Source organism: Desmodus rotundus, chromosome 2, assembly GCF_022682495.2.
Source record: "Desmodus rotundus isolate HL8 chromosome 2, HLdesRot8A.1, whole genome shotgun sequence".
Taxonomy (NCBI): Eukaryota; Metazoa; Chordata; class Mammalia; order Chiroptera; family Phyllostomidae; genus Desmodus; species Desmodus rotundus.
Window position 1 is genome coordinate 7710649 of NC_071388.1, and position 15994 is coordinate 7726642.

General features: G+C 55.6%; 1 protein-coding gene across 3 annotated transcripts in view; it reads right to left on the reverse strand.

The window, feature by feature from the left end:
• Positions 1-4106: 4106 nt before the first annotated feature.
• Positions 4107-15994, reverse strand: part of TMPRSS2 (transmembrane serine protease 2) — a 31614-nt gene continuing 19726 nt past the window's right edge. For all 3 annotated transcript variants that reach the window (XM_024561824.3, XM_024561832.3, XM_045196002.3), the window contains exons 6-14: positions 14703-14829; positions 13427-13537; positions 10575-10618; positions 9565-9736; positions 8318-8493; positions 7845-7940; positions 5724-5866; positions 5133-5285; positions 4107-4251 (exon numbers count right to left, since the gene is read on the reverse strand). In XM_024561824.3, coding sequence (XP_024417592.2) covers positions 4240-4251; positions 5133-5285; positions 5724-5866; positions 7845-7940; positions 8318-8493; positions 9565-9736; positions 10575-10618; positions 13427-13537; positions 14703-14829 — 1034 coding nt within the window. In that variant the 3' untranslated portion in view covers positions 4107-4239. The remainder of the gene's footprint in view (positions 4252-5132; positions 5286-5723; positions 5867-7844; positions 7941-8317; positions 8494-9564; positions 9737-10574; positions 10619-13426; positions 13538-14702; positions 14830-15994) is intronic.

Consider the following 15994-nt stretch of genomic DNA (forward strand, 5'->3'; position numbering starts at 1 on the left):
CCTGGGCACCTACTTGGTGTTAAAGACAAGGCCCAAGTCCGGAGAGGTGGCCCAGCAGGCAGACGCTCTGGCTGGGGGGGTCTGGGGAGCAGAGGCAGTGGGACACTCGGCATGATTATGTTGCAGGGGCTCAGTGGCCGTGACTCCTGGTCTAGTGGGGGTGAAGACGCTTGCAGATACCTAGCCACAGCCGGCTCAGTGGGAAGACCCTGAACTGGGCTGTAGCTGGGGGTGGGGGGTGTCCAAAAGGACCTGTACCATGTCCTTTAAAGTGAATTGAAGCATCACAAGCCTACAGGAGAGAAGGCCAGGGGACAAGCAGAGAGAGGAGGTGTGTGCCAGCTGTGCTAAAGAGGAGGACCCGTGAGCGAAGCCTTTCTGGAGAGACCCACTCTGCACAGCCAGCGCAGGCAGAGGGAGCCGTTTCCACCAAGATGTCCAGAAAGGAAAGGCTTGTGGCCAAGCCTGGCAACTGCTTGTCGGGGCTGCAGAGGCAGGCTTCATTACACTGTCCCCTCCCATCAATCCCCCCACCAGATCACTTCTGACACTCAATGCTGTTCCAGGCCTTGGGACAATATGAGAATTTACTTACAAGAGGGAATGCCAGGAGAACAGTGCACCTCTGGGGCAGCACCTCTGTGCCTCTCCCAGGTGCCAAACACCTGCAGGTTGACGCAGGACCAAGTGCTCACAGGAGCCAGCTTGGCTCATATTTAAAGGGAACATTATACCAATATGCACGGACTTTTGTAAGAACAAGGGTAAGCAGGCAGTGCACGTGTCCCCAGACCAGTACTGGCCATGACCCTTTAGGAGACTAGGCCAGCTTCTCACCTTGGTGCCTGGGCACTGGTGCCCCCTCATGGCCAACCTGAGTAACTTCTCCAGTACCAGGTGTCCTCACCACTGAGCAAAGATTCTGGGAGACCAGGGACACAGGTGGCAGTGTTGCCAAGGGTGCTTTGCTGCTAAAATGTCCTGGCAGTCGCAGGGAAGGTGGAGAAAGAAAGACGGTAGTGCGTGCTCCAGATGGGAATTTCCCCCGTGGGGCAGGGATGGGGGCGGGGGGTGAATCTGAAGGGGACTCAGGAGGTGCTCACAATCTTTCCTTTTGGCCAGAAAGAGCAGGTGTCCAGGGGTCTCCCAGGCCTGTGCTGTCAGCCATCAATAAGTGAGAAGCTCACTGTCCCTCCTCCCAAGTGTTCAGGACACAGGAAGAAATAGCCATAGTCCACTCTGGGTGATTCCTTCAGGTGGCAGGACTCGGGCAAGGGGCTGAATGGCCCCTGATGTCCCCCACCCCTGCCCCACACCCATAAGGGACATCTCAGAGTCTACTGTCCAACCTGTAGCACCCGCCAGCTGGAAGGTCATCAACCTGTGCAGGATATACCCAAATGTTAACGATGCCCACTCATGGAGCCTTCCGGGCACATCTGGGGCTCGGCTAGCCCACAGCATTGGGCTGAGTTTGGAGCAGAACACAGTGAAGGGCTGGAGAGACCTGGACTGCGCAAAAGCTTCATTTTCCAGAACACATGGTCTGGCGTGCTGCAGGAGCTTAATAAATGCTGTGCGAGGGAAGGAGGTATGGGAGATGCCGGGCCCTTGTTCAAATGACTTTCTGGATTTGGGGTTATCCTCTAAGATGCTACGGGGCACCTGCCTTTGTCACTCTCCTTCCCAAGCAAAAGCAAAGCCAAAAGCACTCCAATCCGAGCGTCAGATCCTACCCCAGGTACAGGAGAAGCAGCCAAGGGGCATGCCTTGGCTTTCCGTTGGATCTGAATGGTGCAGGGGCTGTTCAGGGAGTGACCAGCCTGCAAAGCAAAGTGTGGACCCACACACCACTATTTACAGAGCTCATTCTTTTAACACGAGACAGCTGGTACCTCTGTGGATTTCTTAAATGTTACTTTAGAAGTAGCATAGATTCCACCCTTTTCTGAAAATGCCTGGAGCATCGGAATCCTGGGCTCTGGAAGCCACTTTGCCCTCCCTGTGCATCCAAAGCAGCCGAGGGCTGTGGTCTTGGGATTTGTGGCTCTTTACAAAATCAGGCTCCAGATCACACCTCAGTCCAAATGGAAAAGGGCTCTGAAATCAGAGTCGGATTGGGACGCAAAACAGAGAGAAAGCTGCAAACAGACCAGCCCCAGTGTAAAGCCAGATGGTTGGTTCTGAGAACAAGTCAGCAGGAGGGGAATCCAGGTGGGGCGTGTTTCCAGGCTAGGAACTTCCCTCGGGCTCAGATGCGAGTGGCCACAAAAGGATCAGCACAAATTACGCACTTTCATTAATACTCATGTTTGCACTCGACTATTAGCATTTTGGATCATTTTATAGTAAGCAAATGAACTGGTTTTTATAAAGCTTTACATACAAAAATACCAGAATTTCCCTGGTCCCCGCATTCTGGCTAGATCCTTTAGATGAAGCCGGCCCCATCCTGAGGGAAAACCATTCACAGGATGGATCCAAAGTGAAAAACATAACGGAAAAGATGATCAACTGCCCGCGTGGACGTTTTCAGATACTCCCTCATCACTCACGATCTCTTGTTTGGGAGCCTGCCTCTTCACTAACATTCAGTCGTGACCCGCCGTTCCACACTAGCAGTGCTTTTGTGAATGTGGCGAAAGTCTGCACTCGTCATCCTCCGCCGAGGCCGACCACGGCTCCAAAGACTCGGTAAATATTTGGGGGGAAAAAGTATAATTTATTTGTACATTTCACAATTCAATTTTACAGTTAAAAAACGATACAAAACAGAAGACAAACAGGGGTCACATAAATAAAAAGATGCACTGGCAGAGAAACACATTCTCACAAAGACAGGGCTCATTAAATAACGGGCTTTGGGGGGGCAGGCCCCTCAGTGCCGTATGTCTGGGAGACCTCTGGGAACGCCACTGCCCCGCCCGAGGAACAGAGCGCCCTGAGAACGGGGTTGTGTAACCTTACATTCCGACTCCTAGCAGGAGAATCATTTCATTCTTGGAAAGCAGTGCTCGGGACCAAAAGCAGAACCTCGGGGGAAATAGTCCCAGAAGACCATTGACCCTCCCCCTCCTTGGCGAGTCAAGCATGACCCCCCCCTCCAGGGGAACCTTGGGGCCGGGAGGGGCCACACAGAGTCCAAAATACACCTTTGTCTTCTTTGTTGCAAGTACGGTTCTGTTCTTCAGCAAACTCATTTCCAGAACATGAAATTACAAGCCAGTCCCTTGTGAAAGCAGCTCGAATTGGCAAGGACAGTAATTTCAAAGAACCAAATGTAGCAACTACTTAGAGGCATCACAGCCCAGATTCCATGAGCACTGAGGTAGTAACGCGTGGAAACGTTCCGTGGAAACGCTCCGTGGAAACAGTGTGCCGTGAATCACACATCCCTGATCTCCCCAGGTGACCGCAAGTTCCTGTGATTAGCAGGCAGAAGAGGGTCAGCACGCTGTGCACTCGGCCCTCCTGTGAGAACCACGGGGCCAGCACATCTCTCCCAGGAGGGCGGGAGGCGGGCTGGGGAGGAGGGCGAGAGGGTAAGGCTGGTGCACCAGGATGGAGCCGCACCCAACCGGCGGTGGCCACCAGCCCCCCACAGTGCTCAGCGGCAATGGTGGTCCTTGCTCCAGGGGCTCTGTCTGTACACTCACCACCACCCCCCAAGAAAAAGAAAAGGTTTCTGATGCCCTTTCAAGTGACAATCAAGTCATCACCCATGAAGGGCTGGTCCCTTTATTTCTAGCCACCATCCTGGGCTGCTAAGAAGGCACTTAAAAAATGATCAGTAAAAACGTTTGCAGGGTGGGGACAGGCCCTGGGGCTACCCCACATGGCCCTCTGTAGCAGGGTCCCAGAGGGTGGCTGTCCCACCTGGCTTTGTCTCAAGCTGCCCCACAGTGGCTGGGAGGCCCCCCGCCCCATGGGCATCCTCTGGGTGGGCTCGGAAGAAAGATGCCAGTGGCGAACTCCATCCTTCTGCCCTGCATCAGTCCTCGGCACCCACATCCAGCCGACCTGTCACCCCTTTTGGACTAGAGGTCGGGGAGCACGACCCAGGGAGCAGCCACCGTGGCCCACACAGAACTGTGAAGAGTGCCAACGACAGACAAGTTCACTATTTAATCAAAATGAAAGGACCTCCGAATCATTTCTAAAAATACATTATGCTCAGGGAGTTAAACATCAGCCCCTTCATTTTCTCACGGAACGGTGTCAAGGACAGGGCCAGGCACATTAGCTGTTTGCCTGTTCAAAAGGAAGAAGAAATGATATTATTTTCTTAAGATAAACAAAAGTAGGAAATTATTTCCCCCCCCCCCCCCATTGACAAGGCACTCATACACCAAATGAGCAAGCTGAACGGGACAAAAGGAAATGATTCCCCTACAGCAGGGGTGTCAGACTCATTATCCCCGGGGGCCACATCAGCCTCGCCATTGCCTTCAAAGGGCCGAATGTAATTTCAACTCCTTAACAGTTAAGGAGTAGTTACCTTTATACAGTCCTAAAATTACTTCAGCCCTTTGAAGGATGTGAGCAGTGCCCAGGAAGACGCCTCTGCTAAGCAGCATGGTTGGGCCTGGAGTCCCAGAGGGCAGGGCCGCACGGGCAGCCCCTGGGACCTCCCATCTTCACCATCTCTGTTTGCACAGGACCCCCGCTGCTCCCCACCCCCAAACTATGGGACCTGCCCAGGGTGCATTCAACAGTCCAAAAAAGGACAGGGCAAAGTCACAACTCAGATTTGCGAGTCTGTGCTTTCTGCCCTTCACCAAAATTTGCATGTGAGGAGGCTGGCTCCCCACCGCTGAGCCAGCACTGTGCAGGTCAGCGGGCCCACAGAGCAGAGCACAAGCCCATGTGTAAGGTTCTCCCTGCCAAGCTGAGCCCCAGACTTTTTTCATCCAAGTGCCACTGGGCAGCGCGTAAGCGAGGCCAACCAGTGGTGACAGGGGACATGGGCAGGGGCGGCTGGGGGGCGGGCGATGCTAAATGCAAATCGTCAAGAGAGGCGTTGTTTGCGTCACGCCAACAGGTGGGCGGCAGTCGGCTCCCCGCAGCGGGGCCACAGCTGTGGACACCCGGGCTTTGACACAGCGTCTTGGTCAGGAGGACGGGACAATTACCCTCATTTGTTGGTGAATCCAGTCTGTAAACACCGTCATGTTTCCGTACACTCCTGGTCTATTCGCCTTGGCACAGCCGGACCCCCAGCTCGTTTCCCCAATCAACCACCAGACACTGTTCTTCAGAGTGACCAGAGGACCGCCACTGTCACCCTGGGGGGCAGAGCAAGGAACAGAACGGAAGTTCAAATGCACAACTGCGCACGCACCACTGACCTGGTACGGGGGTCAGGGGGTCAGGCGGGGTTCTCAGCAGGACGTCCGAGTGGGTTGTGGGTTTCCCATCTCCTCCAACAGGTAAGAGCACATAATATAAGCCCCCAAAGAGACTATACCAGCGATGAACTTCAGTCTATGTCAGCTAAGAGTTGGGTAAAAAACCCTTCTGGAGGAAGCAGGGACCTGGGGTGCGGTCGATAGTACAGAACCTTTCGCACCATAACCATCAGCTGCCAGGATGTTCCCCAGCTGCCCCAGAGCTGACACCATGTCCCAGGGACATGGAACCCTCTCTCTCGTCGGCGGAGAGAGGGGCTCATCCGCTCGGTGGGGTGGGCGAGGCCCAAAGGGCGAGCGGAAAGTTGCAGTCACCTGGCAGGAGTCGACGTTCCCCTGCAGGTACCCGGCGCAGATCATGCTGGGCGTGATGAGGTTGTTGTACACGTATCTGTGGTTACACAGCGCGGGCTCGATCAGGGGCACCATCACCGCGTTCAGCAAGTCCGACGTTTTCCCTGAGACAGACAGACCGTGCTGTGGCGGAACCAGTGCGGCCACCGGCCCTCACGGGAGGAGTGGACCCCCTCCTGGGGCTAGGCGCAGCAGACACTAGAACGAGGGGGGACTCCCTGCCCCTGCCCCTCCTTCCTTCCACCTCCCAAGCCATCATCTGGGGAGCCTGGGGCATCCTCGCAGCTGGCTGGCGGGTCTGTGCCAAATGCAGCTCTAGATTCTGGTTTCAGGCAGAAGACGGCCTGCCGTGGGGCTGTGGAACTCCACCCGTGTTCCGGGAGCACCCCCGGTCATCACTCAGGGACTGGCTTCTGTCGGAGCAACCTGCCTCCCTCATGGCTGGACCATCAGCGAACCGGCCTTTCTCGATCCCGCACCCTCCTCCACGCGCTGCCTCACTTCTCAAACTTCTCCGCACAATCACCGGCACTTGCTGTCCCCACTTCTCCCTTCCCACCTTGCTATCTCCACGTGGTGGCTTCTGGGCGCCACGGGCTCACTGAGCTGAAAGCGAACTTCACATTGCCCATCCTCCACTGCCATCCTTACCATCTGTGCCCCCTGGCTCAGACATGGCACGCCACCCCCCTGGGGCTCCTGTCACAAAGTGGGAAGCCGTCCTCCCTTGACTTGTCACTCTTGCCCCTGCTGACATTCAATCCATCAGCAGATCTGGTGGCTCTATCCCAAATCTACACGGTCTCTTCGTCTGTGCCCAAACCCAAGCCTGAGCCGCCAACTCGTCATGGAGGACCACAGCAGGGGTCCCCTCACCCTCATGTTCTGCCTACTCTTGCCCACATCCTTTCTGGGACAGCCATCAGATCTGTCACTCCCTTACTGGAAACTGTAGACACTCCCCATCTTGCAAGGGATAAAAGCCGGTGCCCCGAGCATAACCTACAAGGCCTGGCACAAACCCACCCTTTGCCCCTGGCTTGTCATGCCCCAGCCACACTGGCCCTTCTGCTCCTTACACATTTTTGTCATTAGAATGTTAGCTCAAGTGTCACCTCTTCCAAGAAGTCTTCCCTGACCACACCTCCAGCCAGCCCCCTTCAAAGCAACCATAGTTATGTTTCCAGTTGGTCAGACCTCATCCTGCCTCAGACATCCACGTGAGGAAGGGAAGTTTCTGAGGGCAGAGATTTCCATCTTACTTCGCTCACTGGTACATTCCCACCACAGCAGGGGCTCCACCCACGATCTGCTGCTTTTCCTTTTCACCTTGGCTGCTGTGCAGCCTTGCCTGCAGCTGAAGGCTCGGCTGTAGTAACTTCCTTTAGATGAGGCACCCACCACCACTGTCTCCCAAAGAGCCCGCACATCGCCAGCCCTTGTCCTCTGCACCTTGTTCTAAGGATTCATTGTATGTGCACCCTGAACACTGTTAGGAAGAAGGGTGTGAGCGATATATATGCTCCCCTGCACCACCAGGCACTCCCGCACTCCACAGAAACGAAACAGCCAGAGTCCCTTCATCTGAAAATCATCTGAGATGGAAGGAAATTACAGCTGAAGGAAGTGGAGCAGGCCTATGCTGGAGGTGGGGGTCTAGCTCCTTCTCCCTCTCTGGGGGGGTCAGGACAAAGGCCATCACGGGCCACGCATGCCCACCCCCACCAAGTCCATTATCCCTCAGCCATCAGAGGGCAGCTGACTTCCAGGGTGGCCTGTCAGCAACCACAAAACACGACCACAGGGTGATTTTACACTTCTCACACTCACAAAGCCGTTATTCCGGGAAAAGCAGTTTCCACACCTTGTCCCATTTGACCTTGACACAAACGCGGTGTGTTAAGTAGGGCAGGTAGGATTCTTCCCAGTCAGCAGAGGGCGAGACTGAGGCACAAGGACTGAGAACTGCCCCGAGCCATCCAACCATTCAGGAGCAGCACCCGGATGGAGACCCGGGTCTCCCACTTCCAAACCCAGCGCTGTGTCACGGGACCCGCAGACTCACGTGCCCGGGAGCCTCACCTTTCTCGTAGGTGGCCCCCCACCCGGAAATCCAGCAGGGCTGCTTTGGCTCCAACATCATGCCTGGGTTGGGCAGACACACAGGTTTCACTCTGTCTGTCTCAAGAAGAAAACATACCATGAGCTAGTGGGCAGGGCCCAGCAGTGCACAGCCCCCCACAAAGAATTAGCCAGCCCCGGGCGGCAGGGCGCAGTGGCTGAAACCCTTCTCTGCAGCTCCTGCGTTGACTAAACTGCCGCGGAGGAAAGCGTGCTGGTCACTGCTTCCCCCTACACACAGGGGCATGTTTTCGGGTGATCTGGCTTCTGGGGAGCGCACTGCCATCAGCCAACCCTCCCGCACATCCCCCCAAACTCGACACAAATTCCTTCCTTCTGCTTATCACAGCACACGTTTATTTCCAATCAACCTCTCCTTCCGATCTGGTCAACACTGCTCACACACCTCGAGCCCCACGAACAAAGGAACGTACCGTTGAAAGGCAGAGGCGTCTGCAGCTTCATAAGAGCGATGTCATTGTTCTTGGTCTTGGAGTCATAGTTCGGATGAGAAATCACTTTTTCTACTCGGTAGCCGTCACCATAGAACATGGAAGACTGTTTCAAGATTCCCGCGAAGGCCGTCCAGTGCCGTGGATTGTTCAGAGGCCTGGAAGAGAGACATGAAGGCCACTCAGCACCTCGGAGCCACAGGCGTGAAGCTCTCACTCAAGGGTCAAAAGCCATCTGCGGAAGCCAAGGGTCCCAGGACTGACACGGCCTGTACGACCCAGAGGGACAGGCGAGGAGGCCTCGGGCTGTCCTCACCGCACCCCAGCACGGCCTCCACCTTCCCTCCTTCCAGCCCCCGCTCCACCTCCCCGGCGGGTCCTGTGCCTCTTCTAAGCCCCGGCAGCAGCAATTCCAAGAACGTTTTTTCTTGGACTCGATGCCTCTCAGAGGTTTACACCTCACTTCTAGCAGGACCAGGTCTTTCCTACCTATATATGCTAGGCCATTTCCTGACACACAGTAGGTGCTTAATAAATGTGTGGTGAGGGATAGACTCTAGGTCTACAGCCATCTAGGCATTACCTTGTCTAGGTGCTTCTCATGAAGAGCACCCCAAACCCTAGCAAGCGATCAGGGGAGGGAAAGAGGGGTGAAGCTTGGGGAACAAGCACTGCTCCCTTCAGCCTCCCCCACAGCCCTCGGGGGTCAGGCGGAGCAGGCACACCTGCCCCATGGGTGCAGACACGTCGATCAGACGCCAGGCTCAGATGCCTTGAGTGAACTGCCCGAGGCCATACAGCCGAGCCAGCCCAGCCACACTCTGAACCAGAAAAAGAGCTCTGGTGAGTGAGGTTTCCTCAAAACTTGACACGTGACCCCAAAATTCTGAGCGTGTCTGAGTGGCTGTCTCCGAGGTTGATCACCCAGAGCCCCCGAGATGGCAGGAAAGGACAGTGGCCCCCCCAGCCGCACCCGGCATCCCTGCTCCCAGAACCCTGCATGTGGGGGGCGCTGTGTGCGTGCTGGCTGAGGGCTGGGCTTGGCCACATGTTTCATGTGTAGCAGCTCATCTGACCCTCCCAGCAATGCCACAAAGTTGGGCACCATTAGGACCCCCCAATTATACACAAGGAAACCGGAGCTTAAAAGGTCAAAAGATTTTGCCCAGGGTCACATGGTCACAGAGTCACCTCCAAACCCAGGAGCCCTCATCCCACCGTGAACATACTCTTCCACGCAGTGGGCGGCCGTCACGACCCAGTCGCGGGTGATGATGGAGCCTCCGCAAACATGGACGTTCTGGACGTGCAGGCTGACCTGCCAGGGCCAGTCCCCCGGGGCGGCGCTCGTCCCGCCCACGATCCGACCCTGGCGGCCCATCTTCCTGTTGACCCCGCACTCTGAAGATGACAAGCACAATGCAGCTGGCCAGGGAGCAGAATCTGGGCCCCCCGCCCCATCCCGACACCCACCCGCACAGAGTGCGCCCCAACGGCTCCCGTCCCAGAGGTCCCACCAGGCTGGTGGACAGCTGCTGCCCCCTCTCATTCAGCCGCTTTGGGATCTGACTTGTCGAGAACATGTCCTGGTTTCTTTCTGGTTAGTGGGATGCCAGGACACTGCTCCAGCCCCCTGGGACTCCCACCCCCACCCCGGGAAGCACCATGTCTGCTGCCACTGAGATTCCAGATGCCCAGCTAGGGGCTCCTGGATGACCAAGGCCCTGGGATCCTCTGGAGCGACGGAATGCTCAAGATGCCTGAACTAAGTGAAGGAGGAATTTCTTCCTGTGTGCTGGTCACATTCCCCAGCAGGTGGCCAGTAGGGCCCGAGGGCAGGATGGGCACCATGCTCTCTTGGTACCTAAAGAAGCCCAGTCTGGCTGGGAAGCCCCTGCCAGGACCACTGGGACATGCGGCCATTGGTGGCACCTGCTGGCCTCACCCCTTCAAACAGAAAAGCTGAACTTCAAGACCAAGAGCCCCTAAAAGAACAGGACAAGGCCGTCCCAGAGAGGGCACACAGGGACAGAGCCTTCCCTGCTGCTAATGGGTTCAGAAACCCTGAGTAACCCAGACCCAGCATGCGGGCACCCGCAGGCCTCCGGCCCCACCTCAGAGTGGCTCAAGAGTGTGGCCCCTTCTCTCCCCACCTTCCCAAAGACACAGGGGTACCTGTCCGAATGCACAGAAGGTGTCCCTTCTTGAAACACAAAAAGGGAAAGCAGGACTCCCTTACCTATACAGCGTAAAGAAACCACGGTTTTTGAAGAACAGGCATCACTGCGAAAGAAGAAAGAGAATGTTGGTCACACACACGCAGGAATGGACATTTTCTTCCGACGTCCCAGCCCCCGCCTCCCAGACGTGGAAGGGCCGGTAACTGAGGGCTCGTCAGGAGAGCGAGTCCCCTCGGGGGGCAGTGGTGAAGGGCAGACACGGAGCGTGGGTTCGTGTGTCCCTGGGCAAGTTACTTAACCTCTGTGCCTCGGTTTCCCATGTGCAGAATGGGCCACTTACAGCACCAACTCATAAGGCGGTTTTGAGGGCAAGCACACAACAGCGTCAGCTATTATTATTATTATATTATTATTATTATTATCCTCACGCAAGGACATTTTTTCATTGCCTTTTTAGAGAGAGAGGATGGGAGGAAGAGAGAGAGAGAAGCCGTTATTTTTCATCTGGAATTTAAAATCGTCCTCTAAGTTTTTAAGGGAACCATTGGTGAACTTTGGTTTTTATGGCTGCTTTACATCTGCACAGAAAACAACACTGTCGATTACTTGCCTGGGAGCAGAAGCAAAGAAAGGTACTTGTTCGGGAGGTAACCACGCGAGGTGAGGGACGAGGAAGAAGTAGCACACATCCTGTCACAGCGTGTCCTCCTAAGGTGCTGAGGAGGACAGAAGCCGCCCCTGCCCTCCCGCAGGCACGGCTGGCCGCACCCCACTGCACACCCACAGGGGACACCAGCATCAGGCCAGCCCACAGGCAAGCGCGCTGCAGGCTCCTGCGAGAACAGACACACCGGCAGCCTGGTCCAAACCAGCGACCACCCGCCGGCTACAGCTCATCTGCCAGCCCCGGAGGTAGCCTGGCCTCCTGCCACCCCTTCCAAGAAAAGAAGCCCACAGATGCCAACCTGAGAATCACCCTCAATTCCTGACAGCAGCCAATCCAAAGCGAATCCCTGCTTCTTTGACCCTTTCCCCAAATGACCCGGACGGAGCCCAAACCCTCAAAGTCCTTTCCAACACCTTCCAACAGAGAGGCTCCGTGGTCCCCCGGACTTTAGGTGAGGCCTGGTGCCCTTTGGCTGAGGGACCCTGGCAATGCCAAGAGAACACGTTCCCAAGACAAGGTGTTTCCTAAGAATCGTGAGGTCGATCCTCCTTGACAACACAGCAGCGCCGTGTGGCCCCTCGGGTGAACCCCCCTGGGAGCCAAGAGACTCAGATATTGTCAATGCAGGAAATGCCCAAACCCAAAAGAATGCTTTATGAGTTTATTTGCGCCAATCTGATGAGTTTCCAGGAAGCAAAATCTCAACGGACTGAGAAAATGCTCGGGAGAAGGGCAGTTTTGCACCTTATTTTATACGTTAGCGTCCAAGGAGGAGGCATGAGGGGGCTCCAGGAAATTTACTGATGATCGATTAGGGAGGTGGGAGGAAGCAAAGTGGAGAAATCTCTGGAATGAGATCGAGAAAAACAGGGACACACTTGTTTGCATTGGTGAGTTAACAGTCAACAATGAACATGTTAACTCTGGTACTGATTGTGTTTTGACGGGTCTGGGAAAAAAAGCAAATTACTTTGATATCCCAAAGGTCTGTTATACGGTGTGTTATCTGAGATGCAAAAAGATAAGAGACAGGCTCAGTTACGGTTAAGATTGGCCTTCGTTAGAGAAACATACCGCCCGAGGACAAGACTACCTTCCCTGAACTACTTTTAAGTAGGAAGTTCTACTTTCAGGCCATCCTCTGTGGTTACTTTCGACCTCTGCGTTTGTAAGGCCACCATGCAGGCCTCCCCCGAGCTCCTCAGGTTTAGTGTGTGGCCCCTTTTTCATCCACTATATCGAAGGGCAACTTCTGGAAACCAAAGGAAAGTCTTTGCCACCTCTGCCACCGACAGGAGAGACTATGTGCCAGGCGATGACAGTCTCCTCTTCCAAAGGCCGCAGCTCCGCCGAGCTCACGAAGCTCACGGAGAGAGGGCAGCCTTCTTCCCGCCCTGCTCAGCCCAGAATCCTCACGTGACCCAGGAAGACAAAGGGACACTCAGCCTTCACAGACAGCCCAGGCAGCTGTGTCAGCGTCTCACCTGGGCGAACCACAGCCCCACTGCTCTGATGGGCACACCTGGCTGTGCACGCCCCTCCTCCTGGGCTCACTCTGTCACATTCCCTGGGACAGCCAACCTCGGGAAGAAGTCGCCCCCCCCCCCCCACCCCCCCGGGCCACCTCGGCCAGAGCGGACAGGAATGCGTACCTGCTCCCAGCCTCCTGCTCCTGCTCACGGGAAAGGAGGGGCGGAGTGATTAACTCACCCTTCCCTAAAACAGCACCTGGCCTGTGGACACTGTGGACAGCCTGGCTAACCACCGGGCGGGGGGGGGGGGGGGGGGGGGGGGCTGTGACAGGGACCTGGGAGCTGAGGAAGGTTTAATCACAAAGGACACTGTGTCTTTTACAAGAAAGAACACTACCTCTGCTAATAATGACCCTAAGGACTTTAAGTGCTAAATCCAGCCCAGTCCCTGGCAAGCGGGGTGGGCGGGTCACCAGGCCAGAACCGGAGGTGCTCTCAGTTCTAGAGGCCCTCCCTGACGCACAGCAGGTGCGCTCTAACGTCCAGATAGTAAAGAGAACAGCGTGGATGCTCGGTTTGGCAACATCACCCAATACACAGAGGGCAGAGGGCAGAGGGCACAACGAAACGGCGCGTAAACCTTGCTCCTTGCCGTGAGAACTCAGCCAAACCCAGCATGGCAGCTCAGAAAGGCCAGGCTGGGGACCGCGATGCCCCGTGACACCCCCTGCCGTCCTCATCACAAACTGTCCAAAGGAGAACAGAAACACACCTGTGGTAGAGCTGCTGGTACAGGTCGGTGTGGCTGGCGCTCAGGTTCAGCTTCATGAAGCTGGTGGCCCCGCTGTCATCCGCTATTCCTCGGCTAGAGTAGAAACTGTTCCTGAGAAGGACAGCAAGTCACATTGAAAAGAATGGGTAAGTCGTAAGCGACCCCAAATCCTGTGCTGTATCACAACTCCGCCTGCGTGCGAAGCCGGGGCAGAAAAACACCTTGGCATTTTGGACGACAAAATCACGAGATTTAAACAAGTGACTGTGTGATGACCATCCCGATCTGATAAACCTGAAGCATCAGGTCGAATCCTCCACCAGTCAAGTTTCTAATCTAGTTTGGATAAGGATAAAGAAACGAAAATGGGGACAGACTCACAGATGGGGAGCAGGGTGACAGCTCAGGGAGGGGCGGGGGAGGTGAGTGGGTGGAGGGACTGAGCAAAAAGGAAAAAGGACTTGTGGACGTGGACGAGCGCCTGGTGATTGGGGGTGGGGGGCTGAATGGTCACGGAAAAACTTAAAGATCAGAAGAAGAAAACAAACGGGAGCAAGGCCCGTGTGTGCACATGATCCGACAAATCGCCCAGATGCCAAAACGCGCCCCGTTGTCAACGTGGGTCCTGAGCGGGGGCTTCGCTCTGTCACTCAGCCCTGCAGTGGGGGCGGCGTTTCCAAGTGTTCCGTTAGCTAAGATGCCAATGTTCTTATCAGGTGGTTACACAGGGACACTCCCAGGAAGAGACGCTGGTCACAAAGTCCCACAGCCTTTCCTCATGAAGCCAGACGGCTGCCAAGCATTTCCCGGACATGCTCTGGTGAGACTCGGCTGGGACTCTCTGGGAGGGGACACTGGCTTCTCCCCCACCTTCCCTGTGGCTGTGTGCAGGAAATAATTCTCTCCTGTATAAATCTGATGACCAATTCCCTCCCATTCAATAGCCTCCCACGTGCATGCTCTGAAGGTTGTGCAGGGTCTATTCTTGCTGACCTTCCCCGTTCACGCCCCACCACCCCAGCAGTCCCTCCATCAGCATCCTGGACCCTGGGGACCACAGCACTGGAGGGTCCTGAGGAACCAGGAGTGGATGGAGGTCCAGGCAGGGCTCCACGTCCACTGGACAAATTAGCTCTGGGAAGGAGACAACTGTCTGCAACTGGCACTTCCAGGGAAGGGCAGCGAGAACCACTGGTCTTTCCTAAGTTTCTGCTGCCTGTCACTCTCCTTGGGGTGCCCCAGCACCCCCTGGGAGGCCGTGGGGCTCCAAACTCACCTGTAGCCCATGTCCTGGCACGCTGCCCTCCCGTAGCTCTCGCTCCAGTTGTCCTGGCACACAGGGTGCCAGGACTTCCTCTGGGGCGAGTACACTTGCAGGATGAAGTTTGGACCGTAGAGACGAACTGCATGGAGAGAGAGGCCCCGTGAGTGCCAGGCAATCGACCCAACTGCCGCGTGAGCCCCACCCGTACCTGAGACACAAAGGCTCGGGGGTGGCCAGTTCCCTCTCCCCACACACTGACCACCCAGGAGAGGTGCCGCGAAACTCTTCTCTCCTCCTGAAAAGGGCTCTTCACCCCAAAGAACTGAAAACAGCGATTCAGGCAAAACTTCGACCACGGGTGTTCCCGGCAGCACAGTTACACAGCCAAACGGCCAAAACAACCCAAGTGTCCATCGAGGGGTGAACGCACCCTGCACGGTCCCTGCGTGCAATGGAATGCTACTCAGCCACAAAGGGGAAAGCAGCACCGACACCCGAGAAACATCTGTGACCCCCAAAGACACTGCTGAGTGACAGAAGCCAGACACGAGGGGAGGGTTCCATTTCTGAAATGTCTGGAGTCGGACTCTGCAGGGACCCAAAGGAGATCGGTGGTGGCTTAGGGCTTAGGGGCTGGGAGGAGGGATAGGGGTGCCAGCTCAAGGATTCCTTCTGAAGAGACAAAAATATTCCAGAATCGATCGCGGTGATGGCGGCACACGTCTGAATATGTAAACCCCCCTGAACTGTACCGTTTGAATGGACGAATCTTATGGTACGTGAATTATATCTCGACGAGACTGCTTTCAAGAAATAAATGAATGAGATAAAAGGGTTTTTGAAAAATGCTCTTTCGACAGTCACTTCGAGCAGCACGTTGACTGTCTCTTGCCCAAACCCTGGACCCGGGCAGAGCACCCAGGGCTGAGCCAGCACCTCGTGTGAGGCTCTGCCTCGAAATTCATCCACATTTTGCCAAAACCGCAGCTTTTTAAAGAGGTCAAACTTTATAAATACAGAGTGAGCCCCTCCCAGTTCCATTCCTTTCTCTCCCTAGAAGTGGCCGCAACTCAGAATTCTGAGAACATTTCGTCCTGTGGGAGAAAAGTTGGGCGGGCGCTCACAGAGAGGGGTGCTACGTGACTTGGACTGACCAGAGCGTGGTCCAAACCCAACTCCGTGGCTTGGGGGGAATGTGTGTGGGCTTGGAAGTGTACACGGCGGGACCCTCACTGTCGCCTCCCGTCTGTGGCCCCTGCCCGGCTGGACTGTGTGACTGACATTCCTCCGTGACCTATCGACCT